Source organism: Pituophis catenifer, unplaced genomic scaffold (assembly GCF_029215685.1).
Source record: "Pituophis catenifer annectens isolate HBS135680 unplaced genomic scaffold, rPitCat1.0.hap2 SCAF_1, whole genome shotgun sequence".
In the NCBI taxonomy this organism is placed as follows: domain Eukaryota; kingdom Metazoa; phylum Chordata; class Lepidosauria; order Squamata; family Colubridae; genus Pituophis; species Pituophis catenifer.
Genome location: NW_027256881.1, coordinates 165152378 through 165172234, shown reverse-complemented (window position 1 = coordinate 165172234; position 19857 = coordinate 165152378). Strand labels below are relative to the sequence as shown.

At 38.5% G+C, this 19857-nt stretch overlaps 1 protein-coding gene across 1 annotated transcript in view; it reads right to left on the bottom strand.

Moving 5' to 3' along the window:
- The window catches only part of IQCA1 (IQ motif containing with AAA domain 1), a gene marked incomplete at its 5' end in the record, with an annotated part of 230082 nt that overhangs the window by 81756 nt on the left and 128469 nt on the right, over positions 1 to 19857 (bottom strand). Inside the window, 2 exons of the mRNA XM_070933352.1 lie at positions 15113 to 15312; positions 18152 to 18259. Coding sequence (XP_070789453.1) covers positions 15113 to 15312; positions 18152 to 18259 — 308 coding nt within the window. The remainder of the gene's footprint in view (positions 1 to 15112; positions 15313 to 18151; positions 18260 to 19857) is intronic.

The following is a 19857-nucleotide window of genomic DNA, read 5'->3' as shown; positions in this document are numbered from 1 at the left end:
GAACATTGTCTCACCTGAATGTTCATTTTATGATCGTTGCGACGACATTCTTTACTCTTGGGACATCTTCACTTCGATTGGATTTCACTGAGTGTTCATCAAACTTTTTCTCCCTCTGCAGCCTAGTTCCGCCTCCTCCCTCTGCGCATGATCAGTTCTTTTCACGATGTCACTTCTTGACTTCTTTTCATGCTTTTCGCGGAATATCAACTGCAGAAGGAGTAATGAAAAAACACCCCACACGACCACCATACCAATACCCTAAGGGTGGGTCAGAATGTCGTCGCCAACGATCATAAAATGAACATTCAGGTGAGACAATGTTCCATTTTCATGCATCGTTGCTCCGACATTCTTTACTCTTGGGATATACCCAAGCTTTGCCTATTAAGGTGGGTTTCTAAGTCTTTTTCCTGTTGTCGTGGGGAAATTATTGATTGTAATACTCTTCTCCCAAATGCTGCATCAGCTGACGCAAAGGAATCTATTTTATAATGTTTTACAAATGATGAAATAGAAGACCATGTAGCTGCCTTACATATTTCTTCTATTGATGCCTGTGTGGCCCATGCAGCTGATGTCGCTACATTACGTGTTGAATGAGGTAACACTCTACTAGGTACCTTTATCCCTTGTGAAGCATATGCTGCTGATATACATGCCTTAATCCATCTTCCTACTGTATTGGAAGATACTTTTTTTCCCATCGAGGAAGGTAAAAAGGATACAAATAATGCTTCCGTTTTACGGAATGTTGCAGTTCTTTTTATATATCTTATTAAAGACCTACGTACGTCTAGAGTATGCCACATTTTTTCCAATGTATGTTTTGGATCTGGGCAGAAATTTGGTAGAACTATTTCTTGAGCTCTATGGAAATAAGAATTTATTTTCGGTATGAATGTTGTATCTAGTCTTAGTACTACTCTATCTGGGTAAAAAGTGCACAAATCATTCCTAATAGATAAAACTGCAATTTCTGATACTCTACGTGCCAATGTTATTGCTATTAAGAATGCTAATTTTATTGTTAGCCATCTTATACTTATTGAAGCTACTGGCTCAAATGGCGACTTTGTAAGAGCCTGTAATACTAAATTGATATCCCATGAAGGATATCTGTGAATCTTAGGTGGTCTTAAATTCATTGCACCCCTTAGGAATGATTTAATTCTCTTGTCTTGACTAAGAGATTTTTTATTGCGTCCTTCTAAAACTGTAGCTAGTGCTGCTACTTGTCTTTTCAACGTAGAGGGTGCAAGACCTCTCTCTAACCCAGCCTGAAGAAACAACAATACTTCAATTTCATTAGCCGATGTAGGATCAACATGATGTTCTATACACCACTTTACAAACGTATTCCAAGTAGCATTATAAATACGTGTTGTTGATGGTCTCCTGGCTGCTTGAATGGTATAAATTACTTCCTTAGGAAGATTATCTTTTGCTAATTTGATCCTTTCAATCGCCAAATGGTCAATTTTAACCAATTTGGCTTTGGATGTTGAACCTTTCCTTGAATGAGAATAATCTTTGCTGGTGGTATTCTTCACGGATTTTGTATCGATAGTTGTAGTATTTCTGCAAACCATGGCCTGCGTGGCCAGTATGGCGCTACCAATATCATCTCTGCTCTTTCTTCCAGAAGTTTCCGAATTACTTTCTGAATAATTGGGATTGGAGGAAATGCATACATAAGCCCTACTGGCCAATGAGATCTTAGAGCATCGTGGCCTTCTGCTCCTGCCACTGGAAACCTCGCAAAGAATCTTGGGAGCTGTGCATTCAGTGGTGTCGCAAACAGATCTACTACTGGTTTTCCAAACCTCTGAACTATCTCCCTGAATACATTGGGATGAAGCATCCACTCTGACTGATCTATTTTTCCACGACTGAGCCAGTCTGCCTGTTGGTTTTTTTCTCCTGATATATGTTCTGCCTTTATTGACATTAAATGTGTCTCTGCCCAAGACATCAGTTGCGCTGTCTCTTCCATGAGATCTTTTGATTTTGTTCCTCCCTGACGGTTCACATGCGCCTTCGTGGCCATGTTGTCGGTTAGAATTAATACATGCTTGTTTACTAGAAGATGATGAAAATGGTTTAATGCCATTCTTACTGCTCTTAATTCCAACCAATTGATTGGTTGTTTCTTCTCTAAGGGAGACCAAATTCCCTGTGCTAGTAGACCCTTCAGATGGGCCCCCCATCCATACAAGCTGGCATCTGTTGTCAATATTACTGGTTCTGATTGAAGAAAAAATGATCCCTGCTGAATTGCAGAAGTTAACCACTATTGAAGAGACATTTTGACTTTTTTTGGTACTAACACTTTGTATAGAGAGTGCGCTGTTTGTCTTTTTTGAAATGGCAGTAGAAACCACTGTAGATTGCGAGAGTGGTATCGAGCCCAGGGTACAATTGCAATTGCTGATATTAGCTTGCCTAGAAGTTAAGACAGTGTTAGTAATGTAGTTTTCTTTTGAGATAGTATTTGAGTAATCAGATCTTTGATACTGTTCTGTCTTGAGATAGGTATACCATACCCTTTGTTGAGTCTATTATAGCTCCCAAGTGCTGAATTCTTGTTGTTGGGACTAAGTGACTTTTTTCCATATTGATTGTGAACCCATGAGCTTGTAAAGATTTTATTACTAACTGTCTGTCTCGACATGCCTGAGTCTCTGTTGTCGACAGTATTAAAATATCGTTTAGGTAACATACTAGACGAATTGGAATTAATCTGAGAGAAGCCGCTACCGCTGCCAGAAGTTTCGTAAATGTTCTCGGTGCGGAGGAAAGGCCAAAAGGCATTGCCTTGTATTGAAAATGCCTGCCCGCATATTCGATTCTGAGATATTGTCTGTACATTGGGTGAATTGGTATGTGTAGGTATGCTTCTTTGAGATCTATTGATTGCATTATGTCGCCTTGTCTGATGCATCCCAGTAATGACTTTAGTGAATTTTGAAACTTCTGTATAATATTTTCTTGTTCAATTGTCTCAGATTCAGAATTCCCCTCCATCCCCCTGAGTTTTTTGGTACCAGAAAGAAACTGGAATAAAAACCTGTTCGAATTTGATGTTTTGGAACCGGTTCGATTGCATTGATCTGGATTAGATGTTGAATTTCTGTATTCATCAGCTCTCTTTGAGATGGATGGTTGTGCCATGTACATTGTAGGAACCTTTGTGGTGGGGGGGAGGTAAATTCCAAAGTGAGACCGCTTGTCACTGTACGTAATATCCATGCGTCTGTCGTAGATAGTTCCCATTGGTGAAAGAAATGTTGAAGTTTGCCCCCAATGGGAAGGCCATCTTTCGAGTCACTTGCCTCTACGTGATTGTCGTGACATGGTACCTCTAAAAGGTCTCTTGAAAAAATGTTGACGTCCTCCTCTTCCACGAAAGGAGTTCCTATCATTTGAATATCCATATGAATAGAGTTGTGGGTTACCACGCTGTGTGAAGGCATTTGTAGATCCTTGATCATAACGAAAGGATTGACGTTGGTAAGGCGAGAATCTGTGGTCCGGTCTTCTATATAATGAAGGCAATACCTTCTTCTTATCTCTTCCTTCTATGAGAATTGGATCTAGTGAAGTTCCGAATAAAGAACGACCTTTATAAGGTGCTGATGTAAGCCTCCACTTAGATTTTGAATCTGCCCTCCAATGTCTCAGCCAAAGGAGTCGGCGTGATGAAATTGATGAAACAAAAGCCCTAGATGCGAATTTTGCTGCATCTAATGATGCATCAGCAGAATATTCTGCTACTGCTATAAGTTTTGATATGTCTTGTTGAATTCTAGATTCTCCTGGTGGTAATCTTTCCCTCAGTTGACGCAGCCATATAAGAGAGGCACGGTTAAAGAATGAAGAAGAAATTGCTGCTCTAATTGCCCATGCAGCAGCTTGATGAGTCTTACGACATGTCGTGTCAGCTCTTTTATCTTCTACTTTAAGGCCTTCCCCAACCTCGCTAACTAAGACAGAAGATGAAGTTAATGTTGCTACAGGTTCATCTATCAATGGTAATTGTAGTAATTCATCCAATTCAGGAGCAACACAATATAATTTTTTATTAAAACTGTTTGGTCCTGATGTTGAACTAGGGTGTTCCCATGGTTTTTGTATAATTTGTGAGAAAAGATCTGGACATGGTACAAAATCTAAATCCGATTTGGGTAAGTTAAATAAAGTATTATTATGGTCAAGTTGGCTACCTGACTCAGATGTTTTTTCTATGTTGACACCCAAATTGGTAGCTAATTTTGCCTTACGCAACAATGACTTAAATAAGGCTGGATTAAAAAGACCTTGGAATGCTGGCTTTTCTGAAACCATTTCCTCTTCTTCATCTGACATATCAAATTCTTCTAGACAATCAAGTTCATCTCCTTGATTAAAGTAATTAACAGATTGTTGCTGTTGTTGGGGATGTATCTGATGTCGACAGTTAGTGCTGGTGGATGTACCAGACTGACAAGGATAGCCGGTTTGTTGCAGACCAGCTTGAAATATGCGAGAAATTGTCTGCGAAACTAATGTTTGAAAATCCATTGCATTACTACCATTTGGGCCTTCTTCTCCCCTCAGGCCAGCAGCTGTTGGCGTGAAAGTGGCCTCAGGTGGACCATGAATCATATGGTCAGCTATATGTAAATGACCTGAGCACATAGGCCCTTGAGGTGCGAGCCTCCTTGACTCATCAATTAAACAATGACTTTGTGGTTCTATAGATATACTATCTTGACCCCACACATTTGAATCTTCCTCATTTAATTGAGGCATTGTATTTTCAGATTGCTGAAGATTAACTGCTTCAGACTGAGATGTAATAGGCACCAATTGCGCTGCGCGCTGGGCCTTTTCAAATTGGCGTTCTAATTGATTATGCCTACGTTTTTCCATATTAGAACTTTTAAGACTATTAGTTTGTGTGTCATTATTATCCTGACAAGGAATAGACACATGTTTGGTTTTGCCTCGTTTTTTCCTTAGAGGCTGGGGCAAAGGTACTCTAGGAGGAGTAGTGACTTGTTCTAATTCAGAAGATAATTCATCCTCTGCCATATTTGTTAATCAGGAGAATTAATGTAAATAGATAAGCAATTAATTAATTAATTATTATTTTTTTATATATATATAAAATTATATATATCTTTTTTCTTTTTTCATAGGCTTTTATGTGCATATTCTTTCTAGCCAGGTTTTACCTATGTAAACTTAGTTGTTCTTCAGCCCTAGGTTCACCAGGAAGCAACACAGAGTTGCAGTTTGTCAGCAGAAAAAGAGCCCAAGAACTTGTGAATGAGATTTCACAGAATCTAGAGCTGAAGAACAACTAAGTTTACATAGGTAAAACCTGGCTAGAAAGAATATGCAAAATTATATATGTATATATATAAAACAATCAATTTAATTAATAATTTCTTTTTAATTATAATGAATTGTAAAAAAACTTCCCTGAGGTTAACTTCCTCTTCAGTCTGCAGTTGATAATTGCGCAGTATATAGAGATAAACAGCCAACGGAATTTCTTGTACTTTAAAATGGCAGCGCTTTCAAATTTCTATTCAGCTAACCTCCCGTTAAACTGCTGAGCGCTCGAGCTCACTGATTTTTCTCATGCAGATATAAAGAAAATAGCGCTTACAAGCGTCTTATTTTTTTCTCAAATAATTGCTTTTGTAATGCGATCTCGCCTTTGATAGCTTTGCCTGACAGGCAAAGACTTCAATATTTATTCATCATAAATAGCCGGCTATCACAAGTGGCAGTTTGTTTTCTTGCCAATTTTAGTTATTTTCTTTCCTGGAGCCTGACTTTCTGTTGCAGGAACTCCGATGCCGCAAACAGAGGCTGCGATGGTGTAGGCGGTTATCCCAGCACGTCAGTTAACCAGCTCTCACACCACGGTAATTTGCTTTTGAAAGAACAGCATCCACTTCAAAGCGGATCGCTGCTGAGCAATTAGTGAGGCAAACGGCTTTCTATTTAGAAGCGGCAGCAGACTAGATATCAATAGAAAAAAACTGCCGATATTGTAACAATCGCCTCCAGCAGCCCCCTTAATTTAAATAAAGGTATATTATTTCTTTGAAAATTCCAATTAAATGAATTAATTAATGTTAATCTACCAGACTAATTAGCACTCCAGTCCTACCACATTGACTGAGTGAAAAGAACTGATCATGCGCAGAGGGAGGAGGCGGAACTAGGCTGCAGAGGGAGAAAAAGTTTGATGAGCACTCAGTGAAATCCAATCGAAGTGAAGATGTCCCAAGAGTAAAGAATGTCGGAGCAACGATGCATGAAAATGGTAAAACACTAGGACCAGATGGATTGCCCGCAGAACTATACAAAATGTTGCAAGATGTATTAAGCAATGTAATATTACAAGTATTTAATGATTTATTATTAAAAGCCAAAATTCTGAATTCGTGGATGGAAGCATATATAACTCTTATACCAAAAGAAGAATCGGATCTACAACAAATAAAGAACTATAGATGAATCTCATTATTAAATGAGGATTAGAAAAATTTTGCATCAATTATGGCTGAAAGATTGAAGAGAGTATTAAATGAATTTATACATCCGGATCAGAATGGTTTTCTACCTAAAAGACAGATTAGGGATAATATTCGAATTATATTGCACACACTGGAATACTATGAAGCACATCCAGAAAAGCAAATGGCTTTGTTATTTTTGGATGCGCAGAAAGCATTTGATAATATGAACTGGCAATTTATGACTACACATTTGCAAATGATGGACTTCGGGGATAGGTTTATAAATATGATTAAAACTATATATAAAGGCCAATCGGCAAACGTGATTGTGAATGGTGAAATGACAGAAATTAGAAAAGGGACAAGGATGTCCATTATTTCCATTGCTATTCATATTGACATTAGAAATTTTAAACAGAAAGATAAGACAAGATAAAGAAATAAAAGGAATGAAAATAAAAAAAAAAAGAATACAAACTACAAGCCTTTGTGAATGATTTAGTGTTTATCATGGAAGACAGAACAGGTCCAAAGTTAATTGAGCAAATAGAGGAATATGGAGAAGTAGCGGGATTGAAAATTAATAAAGACAAGACAAAAATCATAGTTAAAAATATGAGAGAAAAACAAAAAAAAAACAACTAATGGAGAAGTTAGATGTTCAAATAGTGAAGAAAGTGAAATATTTGGGTATTCAATTAACTTCAAGGTGTATAACGGTGAAGGAAGATAATTATTACAAACTGAGAAATCAAATTGAAATAGACTTGGAGAAATGGAAAAATTTGCAATTATCACTAACGGGAAGAATAGTGTTAATTAAAATGAATGTACTACCAAGAATCTTGTTTTTTTCCCCAAAACAATACTGATAAAATTGGAGAAAAAATATTTTGAGAATTTGAACAAAAGGATGTGGAAATATATATGGCAAGGGAAAAAAGCAAGAATTAAACTGCTTCAAGATTCTAGAACTAGATGCGGGTTTGATCTACCAAATTGGGAACTATATTATCAAGTGGCGACGTTAACTGGGTTAAAGAATGGATTTTATTGAGAAATATGAGAATATTGACTCTGGAAGGACATGATTTGCAACTAGGGTGGCAAGTTTTTCTTTGGTATGGGAAAAATAGGATACATGGGTATTTTCAGAGACATTACATAAGGAATGGTTTGCTAACAACATGGGAAAGAGTGAAAGAAAGACATTATATGAAGATACCAATGTGGCTTTCAACAGTAGAAGCTTTGACACATCCAAATATGATTAACATGAAAAATATTGTGAGATATAAGGATATTTTAACAGAGAAGGGATAACTAAAACAGAAACAAGAACTAGAAAAACAAGGGATTGAGACAGATTGGTATACACGACTGCAAATAAAATCAAGATATGATAAAGATTTGAAACAGTATGGTTTTAATTTGGAAAATCAGAATTGGATGAGATATTGACTGGGACAGTTATGAGTTATGAGAAAAATAAAAAATAAAGAACTTTTTCAAAAAAAAGAAAAGAAATTAATGAGCTGTACCTGAAATGCCAAACCAAGAGTCCTTAAGACAACAGCTCTAGCTTTTGCTGTTCCTCCGGCGAATATGCTTGCCCAGTCTGGTATAAATCAGCACATGCTGGAAAAGTAGATGTTGCTCTGAATGAAGCTAGCAGAATTATTACCGGATGCCTTAAACCTACCCCTCTAGATAAGATCTACCACCTAGCTCAGGGGTCCCCAACCTTTTGGACCTCAGAGACCACCAAGTTCATAATTTTAAATCCTGCGAACCACTGGGGGAGGGGAGGCTCAGCCACCTTTCGGGCCTACCTGTCTGCTTCTGCAAGGCCTCCGGGTGGGAGGCCCGAGAGAAAGCGCCTGGTTCAGGCACAAAGCCTGAAAACATCTTTTGTGTTCCTTCTCTCAAGAAGCTTGGTCATCCTGAGTGAATGAAAACAAAGACAGGCAGATTGACGGTGGCTTGCTGATATTGGTGGGAAAGTCAGTTCCATATTCCAGAGCTGTGGTAGTCATAGGACTGGCCCTTTGATCATCCCAGAGCAGCTCCTCCACCCTGGTGCACTGGCCTGCCAGGGAGCTGCTGAAAGCCGGTGCACCCAGGTGGAGGAGCTGCTCCGGAGTGACCAAAGGGTTAGTCCTGTGACTACCACAACTCTGGAATATGGGACCGGCCCGTAGCGGGGCTGGAAATCTCCACCATAGGGGGTGGCATGTGCAATGTGCAACTTTGCAGGTGGTGCAACATGCAAAAATGAGCACAGCCCTCGCTGGCTGGAACGAGATAATGGTGCTGACTAATGAAGTGGCACTTGGGGCTTGGAGCGCTTGGGGCTCAGAGCAGTAAATGGCATCCAGGAAGCACTACAGCATAGAGAAGCAGCCAGAGTCAACCCCAGCTTTGCTGTCCATTGTGAATGCTAGATCGGCCCCGGCAAACTTTTGTCTCTTAAGGAGCATTCGTTGAAGCGGTGCAGGAAACTTTGGCTGGGCTCCTCAAGAGACGAGAGTTTGCAGGGGGCTGATCTAGCGTCCGCAGTGGATAGCAAAACTGGGTTGACTCCGGCTGCTTCTCTCTGTTAACAGGTGGCCAAGCTAAGTGCCTGAAGCACCCCATTCTGTCCCTGGAAGTCAAAGCGCTGAAACGCAAGCAGTGCGGGAAACTTCAGCTGGGCTCCTCGAGAGAAATGCAAAGATTTCTCTGTGGACCACCAAAATTTTCTCGCGGACCACCAGTGGTCTGCAGACCACCGGTTGGTGACTACTGACCTAGCTGGCATTGCCCTGCCTGATGTTTGCAGGGAAGAAGCAGCTTACAGAGAAAGGCTTAGATCTTCTATATTTAGATAACACCCTCTATATGGTGCTGCAGCTGCCAAAACAGTTAATTCAGTCATAGGTTGCATCAACAAAGGGATAGTTTCAAGATCATGTGGAGTGACAGTACTGTTTTATACTGAACTGATGAGACCACATTTGGAATATTGCCTTGCATTCTGGTCACCATGATACAAAAAGTATGTTGAGATCCTAGAAAGTGTGTAGAGAAGAGCAACAAAGAGGATTAAGGGGTCTGGAGGCTAAACCATATGATGAATTGGGTATTAATGAAGAGAAAACTAGGGGTGAAATGATAGTAGTCTTTCAATGTTTGAGGGGCTGTCGCAGAGAAGAAGGGGTCAACCTATTGTCTAAAGCACCTGAAGGCAGGACAAGAAGTAACATCTGGAATCTAATTAAAGAGAAATCCTACCTGGAACTAAGGAGAAATTTTGTGACAGTGACAGCAATTAACCAATGGAACAGCTTGCCTCTCAGAGTGTTTCATCACTTGAGGTTTTTAAGAAACATTTGTACAACCATTTATCCAGAATGTCCTACTTTGAGCAGTGGATTGAACCTGAAGACCTCCAAGGGCCCTTCCAACCCTATTCTACTGTATGTTTTAATTCTGTAAGATAGAACATTTAACATAGTTAGAGTAGCATTGAAACACACTGGGTAGGTTAGTCACTTTCCCTTAGTCCAACCTACATCACAGGGATATGGTGAGGATAAAATAAAGGGAAATCTAAATAAAAATCACTAGAGTCCTACAGAAAATCTGGGATTGGATATAAAAGCAGCAAATAATAATATACCAAATCCTAAAATAAATCTTATTCTGAAAATATGCCAATTTAAACAAAGCAAATGAAAGACACAGGGAATGGACATAAGAAACTGTTGTCATTATTGTTTTTCTGCATGATTCTTATTGCCCAAATGGAAATGATATAATAGATTTCATAAATATCAATTTGTAGATATATCAAGACAGTGTTTGAAAAATAATCCAATATAATTAGGGACTTCGATAGCACTGTTACTGAAAGAAGATTAATATACAGAAAGTACAGAAAATTTAACTGTAGAGAATAAATTCAGTTATTAATTCTTCAATTATTTAAATACCCCCAGCAGGAATCAATTGAATGCTATGAACATACTCCTTGGGAGACATTTCTTTGTTAATAATATGACTTCTGAGGAGCTTTTGAAGTATACATATTTTTCTCTGCAAGAAAAATAGAAAAAGCAGTATACATCTGCTGTACAATACTACCAAGATACTTAATTGCAGATGCTAGAATATTAGTCTCATTTTGTTTTTCTGGAACAGAAGGAAAAAAGCTCTTGTGGTTTGCAGTTAAATTAGCAATTGGTAATATGAAGAAAACAGGGACAAATCTCAACTTATTTATACTAACTTTCTGATAATATTTTAATATGAATGTCTGTGAAGGAACAGATTTATCTATACAGCAAAGAATATTATTTAGTGCAGCATATCTAAATGTGGTCAGACGACTATTTCTTTTTTTTAACCAACAAAGACACATATAATTCATTGGTATCTAATTGAAATTGCTAGTGAATATGTAACAGACCATGTATTATATGCTATGAATACTTCATCTGAATGAACCATGAATAGGTAGTATCTATGAATAAATGAACTATGTAATCAATTTATAACTGATTTTTTATTAGCAGAGCTATGTTGTTAATTTTTTTTAGTCACCAGCAGATGGCTCCTTAGCCTTACCACTATCTTACTAAGTTAAGATAGTTAAGGTATTTCAAAATAATTGAAAAATATTTTCTTCAACTATCTAGATCATGGAGTGGCCCGCAGGCTGGATGTGTCACATGCTGGCCACGCCCACCCCAGTTTAGCGAAGGGGGAAAAGTTGTGATATGTCACGTGGCGACGATGTGATGACGCGAGTGACACCCCTGATCTAGATTGTATTTTGGGTGATGGTTCACATTAGGCTTTAATGTGTGTTAGCAAAACTTTTTATCTTGTTTTTATTTTGGTTAAAAATTGAGTAGTATAGTATCACCCTCTGAAATGAAATGATTATGTATAGGTATAACTGTCCTGCTATTTATAAATCTTTTCCACTTAAATTTCTTAATTAATAATACTGTACACATCAGTTTCGAACTATTTGAGTTCTAGTCTTCATATAAGGAAAGTTAGATTTCTCAAAGATAGTAGTGTTAACCTATATCCTTTCAGCTGTGTTAAGATGACCTGCTTGTCTTTTTTCTCCTGTTGCTGAGGCACACCTCAGGTGGGATGACTGAAGTGCAGGGCAGCCAAAAGACCAGAAATGGGGGGAGTTGAAGCATATGCTGTTGTTGTGGCCTCTTGGCCTCCACCCCCTCCAGCAGCTGAATCAGAGGAGGAGGCGGCGTGGGAGTCACGGTCAGCATCAAGGCAATCTGAGACCTCCGAATGGGAGGAGGAAATGGAGCTGTCAGAGAGAGAGACAGAGGCGGAGCCTGGGCTGTCCGTCAGCCCTTAGATGGAGAGTCAACAGCTCCCACGTCTGGAGTGGCTGATGAGGAAGAGGAGGAACAGCTGGCACCAGTGCCTGATGCGTGGATGCACAGAAGGCAGAGGAGAGCAATGGAAATCTACGGGCCGGTCCTTGGGACAGAAGAGCCACCATTGCTAGCGAAGCCCCACCCTAGCTCTGGGGATAAAAGGCAGGGGGAGGAAATGAATAGATGTGGCAGACAACTATTCATCTCCCTGCTGGACAGACTTGTTAGCCTGCGGTGAGAGAGAATTTTTTTGTGGGGCTGCTGACGCTCCTAATCATTGATTTAATTTCAGAGGGTTTGTCGTGTTTGGGGAGCTGGGTCAGAACAGCTGTGTAAATGTGGGTGGTCTGCCAAATGTCCATTTTTGGTTGACGTGACCATTGGGGTGCTGGAATGGCCGTAATTTCAAGAAGTAACTATCATAATTCAGTGGTGTTGTAACTTTGAACAATTGCTGAACGAATGGTTGTAAAGCAATGATTACCTGAATTGTTGGTCCAGAATGTATCTGCTCATTTATTAACCAGCCATAATAGATTTGGCAGGAAGCCACTGATACAGGAAGATTGTGATTAGTGCAAGTTTGAATAGTGCGATATTTGAATTAGTACAAATTACAAATTGATACCAGATCGCATTTAATGTGAGCCAAAATTCAATTAATGTGAAATCATCATGCATACAGTTGAGGCTAACATATATGCATTTGCCATTCGAGTTTTAGACATTGCTTTGTGCACTAAATGGAGAAAAGGAATATTCAGTTCCCTACTTCAGAAAAGCTCAAAAAAGAAAAGACTAATTTTGAAGAATTACAACAGAATATAGGAGATATATTCTCAACTGTTCCACTGGTTGAGGGTCTCCTGCCTGAGCAGGGGGTTGATCTAGTAGGCCTTCAAGGTCCCTTCCAACTCTGATAATGATGATGATGATTAAGGCAGCAAATACACTTTGGGTATGGGTTTATCCTCCAGCTTGTCCTTCCTTCTTCCCTTCCTTCCTCCCTTCCTCCTTCCCTTATCTATCTATCTATCTATCTATCTATCTATCTATCTATCTATCTATCTATCTATCTATTTTAAACATTTATGCGATCTATCTATATAGTAGATAGGAATGATATTTAAATTTTTTTGTTTTTATTTTTCTTTATGTAAAATAAAATGCTCTGACTTTGTTAAAAATAAACTGAATTTATTATATTCTTTTAAACTTTTATTTCATTAATAAACATATAAAATTTATACTTGGAGATGGAAACAATTATTGTATTTTCCATAGAAATACCAATTAGAATAGTGTAAATTCCAATAATATGACAAATTGTTTTGTGTGATACATTAAAGTGTGCTAATTGAGACCTATGGCAATGGTCACCAGAAAGTTTCTAGCTATAATGCAGAGATAGTCATTACCTATTAAAAATATAGAAAAAAGTTTGAAACTTATGCAAGAAAAAACAAATGTACAGGTATAGAATAGGTTAATATCAAGTATCAAGATCATGTGAAGTTTTAGTATAGCTTTATATTGCACTGGTAAAACCATATTAAGAATACTGTACCCAGTTTTGGCCACCACAATGCAAAAAAGATATTGAGGCTCTAAATGAGTGCAGAGAAGAGCAACAAATATGATTAGGGATAAAGCGTATGATTAACGGTTGCAGGAATTGAGTATGTTCTAGTCTAGTGAAAAGAAGGACTAGCGAAGACATGATAGCAGTGCTCCAATATTTAAGGCACTGCCACTAAGAAGAGGGGGGTCAACCTATTTTCTAAAACACCAGAAGGTGTTTTAGAACAAGAAGGACAAGAAGCAATGGATGGAAGCTTAACAAAGAGAGATCCAGCCTAGAATTAAAGAGAAACTTACTGTCAATGAGTAAATTAAAAGCTTGCCTCCAGAATTTATGGGTGCTCCATCACTGGATATTTTCAAGAAAAGATTGGATAGCCATTTGTCCAAAATGGTATAATATCCCCTGCTAGAGCAGAGGGTTGGAATAGAAGACCTCCAAGGTCCCTTCCAACTTGCCTTTTCGATATTCTGCAAAAAGCATTTTATGGCTTGGACCTCACAATCTTTGTGTTTATTTCTGTGTGCAGAATCATGTGAATGAATCATGTGTGAGAAGGGATGGTGCTAAATCCCACCCCCTGAGGGTTGGCAATATGAAAGTCTTTGGGAATTCTTTTTAAATACAATATTTTTCTTTTAGTGATCAATATACACCCCTCTATAATATCATTGTAGAAAGGATGAATGTTGTTTTCTTGCAAGTGTATAGAGTAGAGTAGAGTAGAATAGAATGAGTTGGAAGGGATCTTGTAGGTCATCTAATCCAGCCCCCTGCCCAAGCAGGAGACCCTACATCATTTCTGACAAATGGCAGCTCAGTCTCTTTTTGAAAGCTTCCAGCAATGAAGCTCCCACAACTTCTGAAGGCAAGCTGTCCCATTGGTTGATTGTTCTCACTGTCAGAAAATTTCTCCTTAGTTCTAGGTTGGTTTTCTCCTAGATTAGTTTCCATCCATTGCTGCTTCTTGTCCTGTCTTCTGGTGCTTTGGCAAATAGGTGAACCCCCTCTTCTTTGTGGCAGCCCCTCAAATATTGGAACACTGCTATCCCCAAGACAAAAGCAAGGAAGCATTCCCCTCCTCACATTTTTTATTTTCCCAGACATTCTTTCTTCCCCATTTTTCCTATATAACTTACTTCCACTGAAACACATGAGTGCAATTAATTGAGCCTAGCTCTTAATCTGTCATAGATTAGTAACTGGTTTGCAGAAGTGCCGGAGGCTGTCTTGCAGTTCATTTTTCTTTGTTAGCAGCATAAAAGCAACTATTCTCAGTTTTCCACAGGAGCCAAAACAAGATTTCTGAGGTCAAAATGTTCTCACCATCTGGAAAACCACAAATCTTTATTGCCCAAGGTCTATAGGATTGAAGATTAAATCAGTCAAAGAAAAGAAGATTTCAAAATGTATACACTACTGTAAAAAGATTTTGGAAAGACAGGAAACACTGAGTGCTAACAAACTATTTTAATAGTCTGGATTTTCATTGTTATAATTATTCATTCTCATAATTAAATAGAAATAGTGCATAATAAATTATCTATTGTCTACTAAAATCTTGAACATTATTATTGTAGGTGAATATTAATGAAATTTCTGGACCCTACCTTAAAAACCATATGTAGCATCAACTGAAGACCAGCCTTGCCAGGATATTTACCAGAAATATTTACCGCAGATAAATTGAACAGGTTGGCTCCTGTTTCCGTGCACAGAGCATGAATAAGCATTTTTTTTCCTACTCCTACAGGGCCAACCAAGAGCAAGGTTTTCACTAGAGGAGCTTTCTCATGGACAGATTGAGAACCTATAGAATAAAATTAGTACAATGATAAAATTGTTCAAAATATATGTTTAAAGAAAGCTTTTTAATAGCCCAAAATGTAATGTCTAAGTGCTGGACATGGGAAAAACCAACTAATGGGACTGACAAAGGCTTGGCAACAGAATGGATCAAAAGAGAACTTTCATTTCTGGGCTGGAGATGAAGCAAGCTTTTTAAAAATATATTTTTTCTAAATAACTCATAAATAAATAATTCAAGCCTTTCTTTTCAATGACCTAGCGAAAACTAGTATTTTTTGGTTTAAATTAAGTGAATCCTAAGCTAACTTTGTTCAAGCCACCTCTTTAAGGTCTAAACAGGGTGTGGAATGAGATAATACTTAAGAAGGGTTGACACTTGGAATATTGCATCCAGTTTTGGTTACAATATAAAAAAGTTGTTGAGACTCTGGAAAGAATGCAGAGAAGAGCAACAAAGATAAAACATATGAAGAACAGTTGCAGGTATTGGGTATGTCTAGTCTAGTGAAAAGAACGACCAGGGGGTGACACGATAGCAGTGTTCCAATATCTGAGGGAATGCCACAAAGAAAAGGGAATTAACTTATTATCCAAAGCACTAGAATGCAGGGCAGGAAGCAATGGATGGAAACTAATGAAGGAGAGAACCAACCTAGAACTAAGGAGAAATTTCCTAACAATGAGAACAATTAACCAGTGGAAAACCAGTTGCCTTCAGAAGTTGTGGGTCCTCTATCACTGGAGGCTTTTAAGAAGAGGCTGAACAGCCACTTGTCTGGAATGGTAGAGGGTCTCCTGCTTATGCAGGGAGTTGGATTAGAAGACCTCCAAGGTCCCTTTCTGTTATTCTGTTAAATGTGAGCTTCACAATGTGATTTCCTGACAAACTTCAGCCTTGGTAGTACAGTGGTCTAAGGCACCCTGTTATTAAGCTGGTTATTAAGACCAGCTGCCTGCAATTACTGCAGGTTTGAATCTCGCCAAGGCTCAAGGTTGACTCAGCCTTCCATCCTTTCTAAGGTAGGTAAATTGAGGACCCAGTTGTGGGGGCAATAAGCTGACTTTGTATAAATATACAAAAGGATGAAGGCTATTGCTGAGCACATTGTAAGCCGCCCTGAGTCTCCGGAGAAGGGCGGCATATAAATCAAATTAAAAAAAAAAATCTGATTGGTAACTTAAACTTGGAGACTATGCAGCAATTGCAAAACTAACAGTATATTTACAGTACTACTCAAGTTACAACAGCCATGGAATTTGGCATTGCTGTCACTAAGTGATTCAGTTGAAAAGTGAAATATCATGTGACTGCATCACTTAGCAAGAATCTTTGGCAGTCTTTGTTGCCATTGTAACTCCGAGATGTGCAGATCACTAAGAAGGAAGCAGGGAGAATCCCAGGTAAGCAACACAACGGTGCTATGAGGGAAGCTGCAGGGGGTGGGAGAGGCTCAGTAAAGGATCTGAGAATGGAGTCTGAGGGGAGCAGGGCTCTGTGCCATATGCAAGAAAGGAGGCCAAGGAAAACAGGGCCAGAGAAAACAGGGTGTCAGACAAGTGGAGAGAGGCCAGGGGAAGCAATGCCATGCCATGCGAGTGCAGGAAGGCTAGGGGGACTTACTGAAGTGACATGCAACCTTCCCTGCCAGCTTCCCTTTGACTTTGCTTGTGAGAAGCCTGTAGAGAAGATTGCAAATTGGCGATTATATGACCAGCGTGGGTGGGTGGTTTGCAACTTACTTAGGGTGACTTAGTTGCCAAGCACCAGGATCATAATCACATGGCTATAGGAATGGTGTAATGGCCAGAACCTCAAAGGCCAGTAGTTTAATTAAACTGAAGTAAAAATAGTTTCTCAATATATTACATTATCATGCAGCAAGAGAAATATATACATTTAAAGTATGGTTTCTGAAGTTTACATTAATAAGTACCATAAATCAGTCAAAGAACAAAGAAGGGGGAAGTCTGAAATTAAATATTTTTCTAGATTTAGTTTTACCCTTTTCTTTTTTAAAATTCTCTTTTCTCTTTTTTCTGATTGATTGGTTACATGCCATCAAATTGATTTTTAAGAGACCACATAGATTTTTTTCCATGATGATCAGTCCCTATTTCGTCCTTCAGCAATTCCAACAGCACCCCCATCACCATTGTAATTCAGTCTACCCAACTTGATGGTGGTTTTCCTCTTCTTTTTCCTTCTACCTTTCCCAGCATTAAAGCCTTCTCCAAAGTATTTATAAATAATAGCTTGGTATTTATAAATAATAATATATTGAGGATATGGCCCTAAGCTCAAAGTTTTATATTTTATATCTCTATCTGTCATAAATAGAATTCAATGTACTTTGTTTGGCATGTTTTATAATTTATTAATGTATATTGAACATACCAATTGTATAACTTGAGAAATTTTCTTTGTCTACTTATTGATATAATCTTTTCTAGAAGTATATCTTTTTTTAAACTAAATAAAAAGAAAGGGTGGAAAGTTAGCTGGCTTATCAAAGTTACATTAAAATCTCAGCTTTCCTTCAAATTTCATTTAAATATTGGAGACTTAATTTGTTGTTTTCCCCAAATGGCTTTTTTGTATATGCTGCACCTGCCAAACTGTTATGATAGAAATAAAATTATAAAAAGAGTGGTGCTGTAGTTAAAACTTTTTAAATTAGACAATTATTTTATCTTAGCTGAAAATACTTTAAGAGATAAGAACCGTATTGAATTATTTCAAAAGAAATAAATCAAACATTGTCATGGCTGATAAAAATATAAAACTGTGAGGAACCCAAGCATGGTATTCTGCCCTTTGGCTAGTTCTCCTGTGAACTTACCTAATGGCAATATTCCATACAGGACTATAAGTTGCTTCACATCTGTAAGAGAAGGCATTGGTTCTACATCCACCTGTCTAAGTGTAGTTCCCAGATAGCTGTATTCACCTACAAGGAAAAAACAAATGCACCATACAAACAGCTTAGTTTCAAAAAGTAGAATATACTGTAGAACATTGAATCATAGATTTGGAAAGAACCTAGTCCAAACTCCTGCTCAAGGAAGAAAACCTTATATTATCCCAGTCAAATAACTGTCTAGTCCATTTTTGAAAACCACTAGTAATGAAGCACCCACAACTCCAAGAGGCAAGTTATTCCATTGATTAATTGTTCTCACTGTCCCCTTGCTTTTGGTTTCAATCTCTCTTTAACAAGCCTCCACCCATACTTCTTGTCCTGCCATCTGATGCTTTGGGGAATAAGTTAATTTTCTCTTGTAACTGTCCCCCAAGTATTGGAAGACAGCTATCCTGTCACCCAAAGTCCTTCTCTTCAATAGGCTAGACATGCCTAACTCCCTCAAATATTCATGATATGATTTAACCTCCAGAGCCCTTATCATCTTTGATGCCCTTCTTTGCACTCTTTCTAGGGGCTCAGCGTCTTTTTTGTATCGTGGTGACCAGAACTGGATGCAGTATTCCAAATGTGGCCTCACTATTGCAGTATAAGAGTGTATTATTACTTCTTATGATCTTGATGCTGTCCCTCTGTTGATGCAAACTAGGACTGCATTTGCTTTTTTGACAGCTGTAGCCCACTGCTGGCTCATACTTAAGCAGTGGTCTACTTAAGTAGAAACAAATAGAAACTGTTAGGGAACATAAATAGAACATTTTCAACCCTAACAATTCCTTAGTTGCAGTGGTGGTTCCAAAATTTTTTACTACTGGTTCTGTGGGCATGGCTTATTTTGTGGGTGTGGCTTGGTGGTCATGTGATGGTGGCGTGGCTTGGTGGTCATGTGATGGTGGGCGTAGCTTAGTGGTCATGTGAATGTGGGCGTATGTTACCGGGTGTTCATGTGACTGGGTGGGCATAGCTGGGTGATCATGTGACTGGTTAGTCATGGCTGGTTGGTCATGTGACTGGGTGGGCGAGGCCAATTTGATGTCACTCAGGTCAAGTGTTAGGGTTAGGGTGCCTGGCCTCCCTTTGCCTCAAAGGCCTCAACAAGATACAATTTCCCTGTCTATTTATTTACTACTACTTAACATCCAAAATATACTATTTAATCCTATGTATATATGCCATATGTTTACATACATATTACATAGTATAGAGTGTGCATAGGCACACAAAAAGATACATTATCTACTATATACACTCACACAGCTCTTCTAAAACTATACACATTCAACCTCACTTACTACATTTGGAAAAACGCACCCAGAGTCCACTTTCTGCTGCACATTTAACTATAACTTCTGTACATTTAGAACATTATACACACCTTCAGATGTTCTTCCCTAGCTTGCACATGACTGTTAGACCCAGGAGAGGTCATGGATTGAGTAAAATGTGATGAAACTTATTTAACAACACTCTTGCTTAGGAACCAAAATTTTGGACTCAATTGTGGTCATGAGTAAAGGCAGCATGGTCCTAGTAAACACCTTCTCCTTTCTGGCAATTTTCCTGTTAGAGGCACCAAAATAATCCAGACGATATAAGGTTTCCTGCTGGAGCAGGGGGTTGGACTA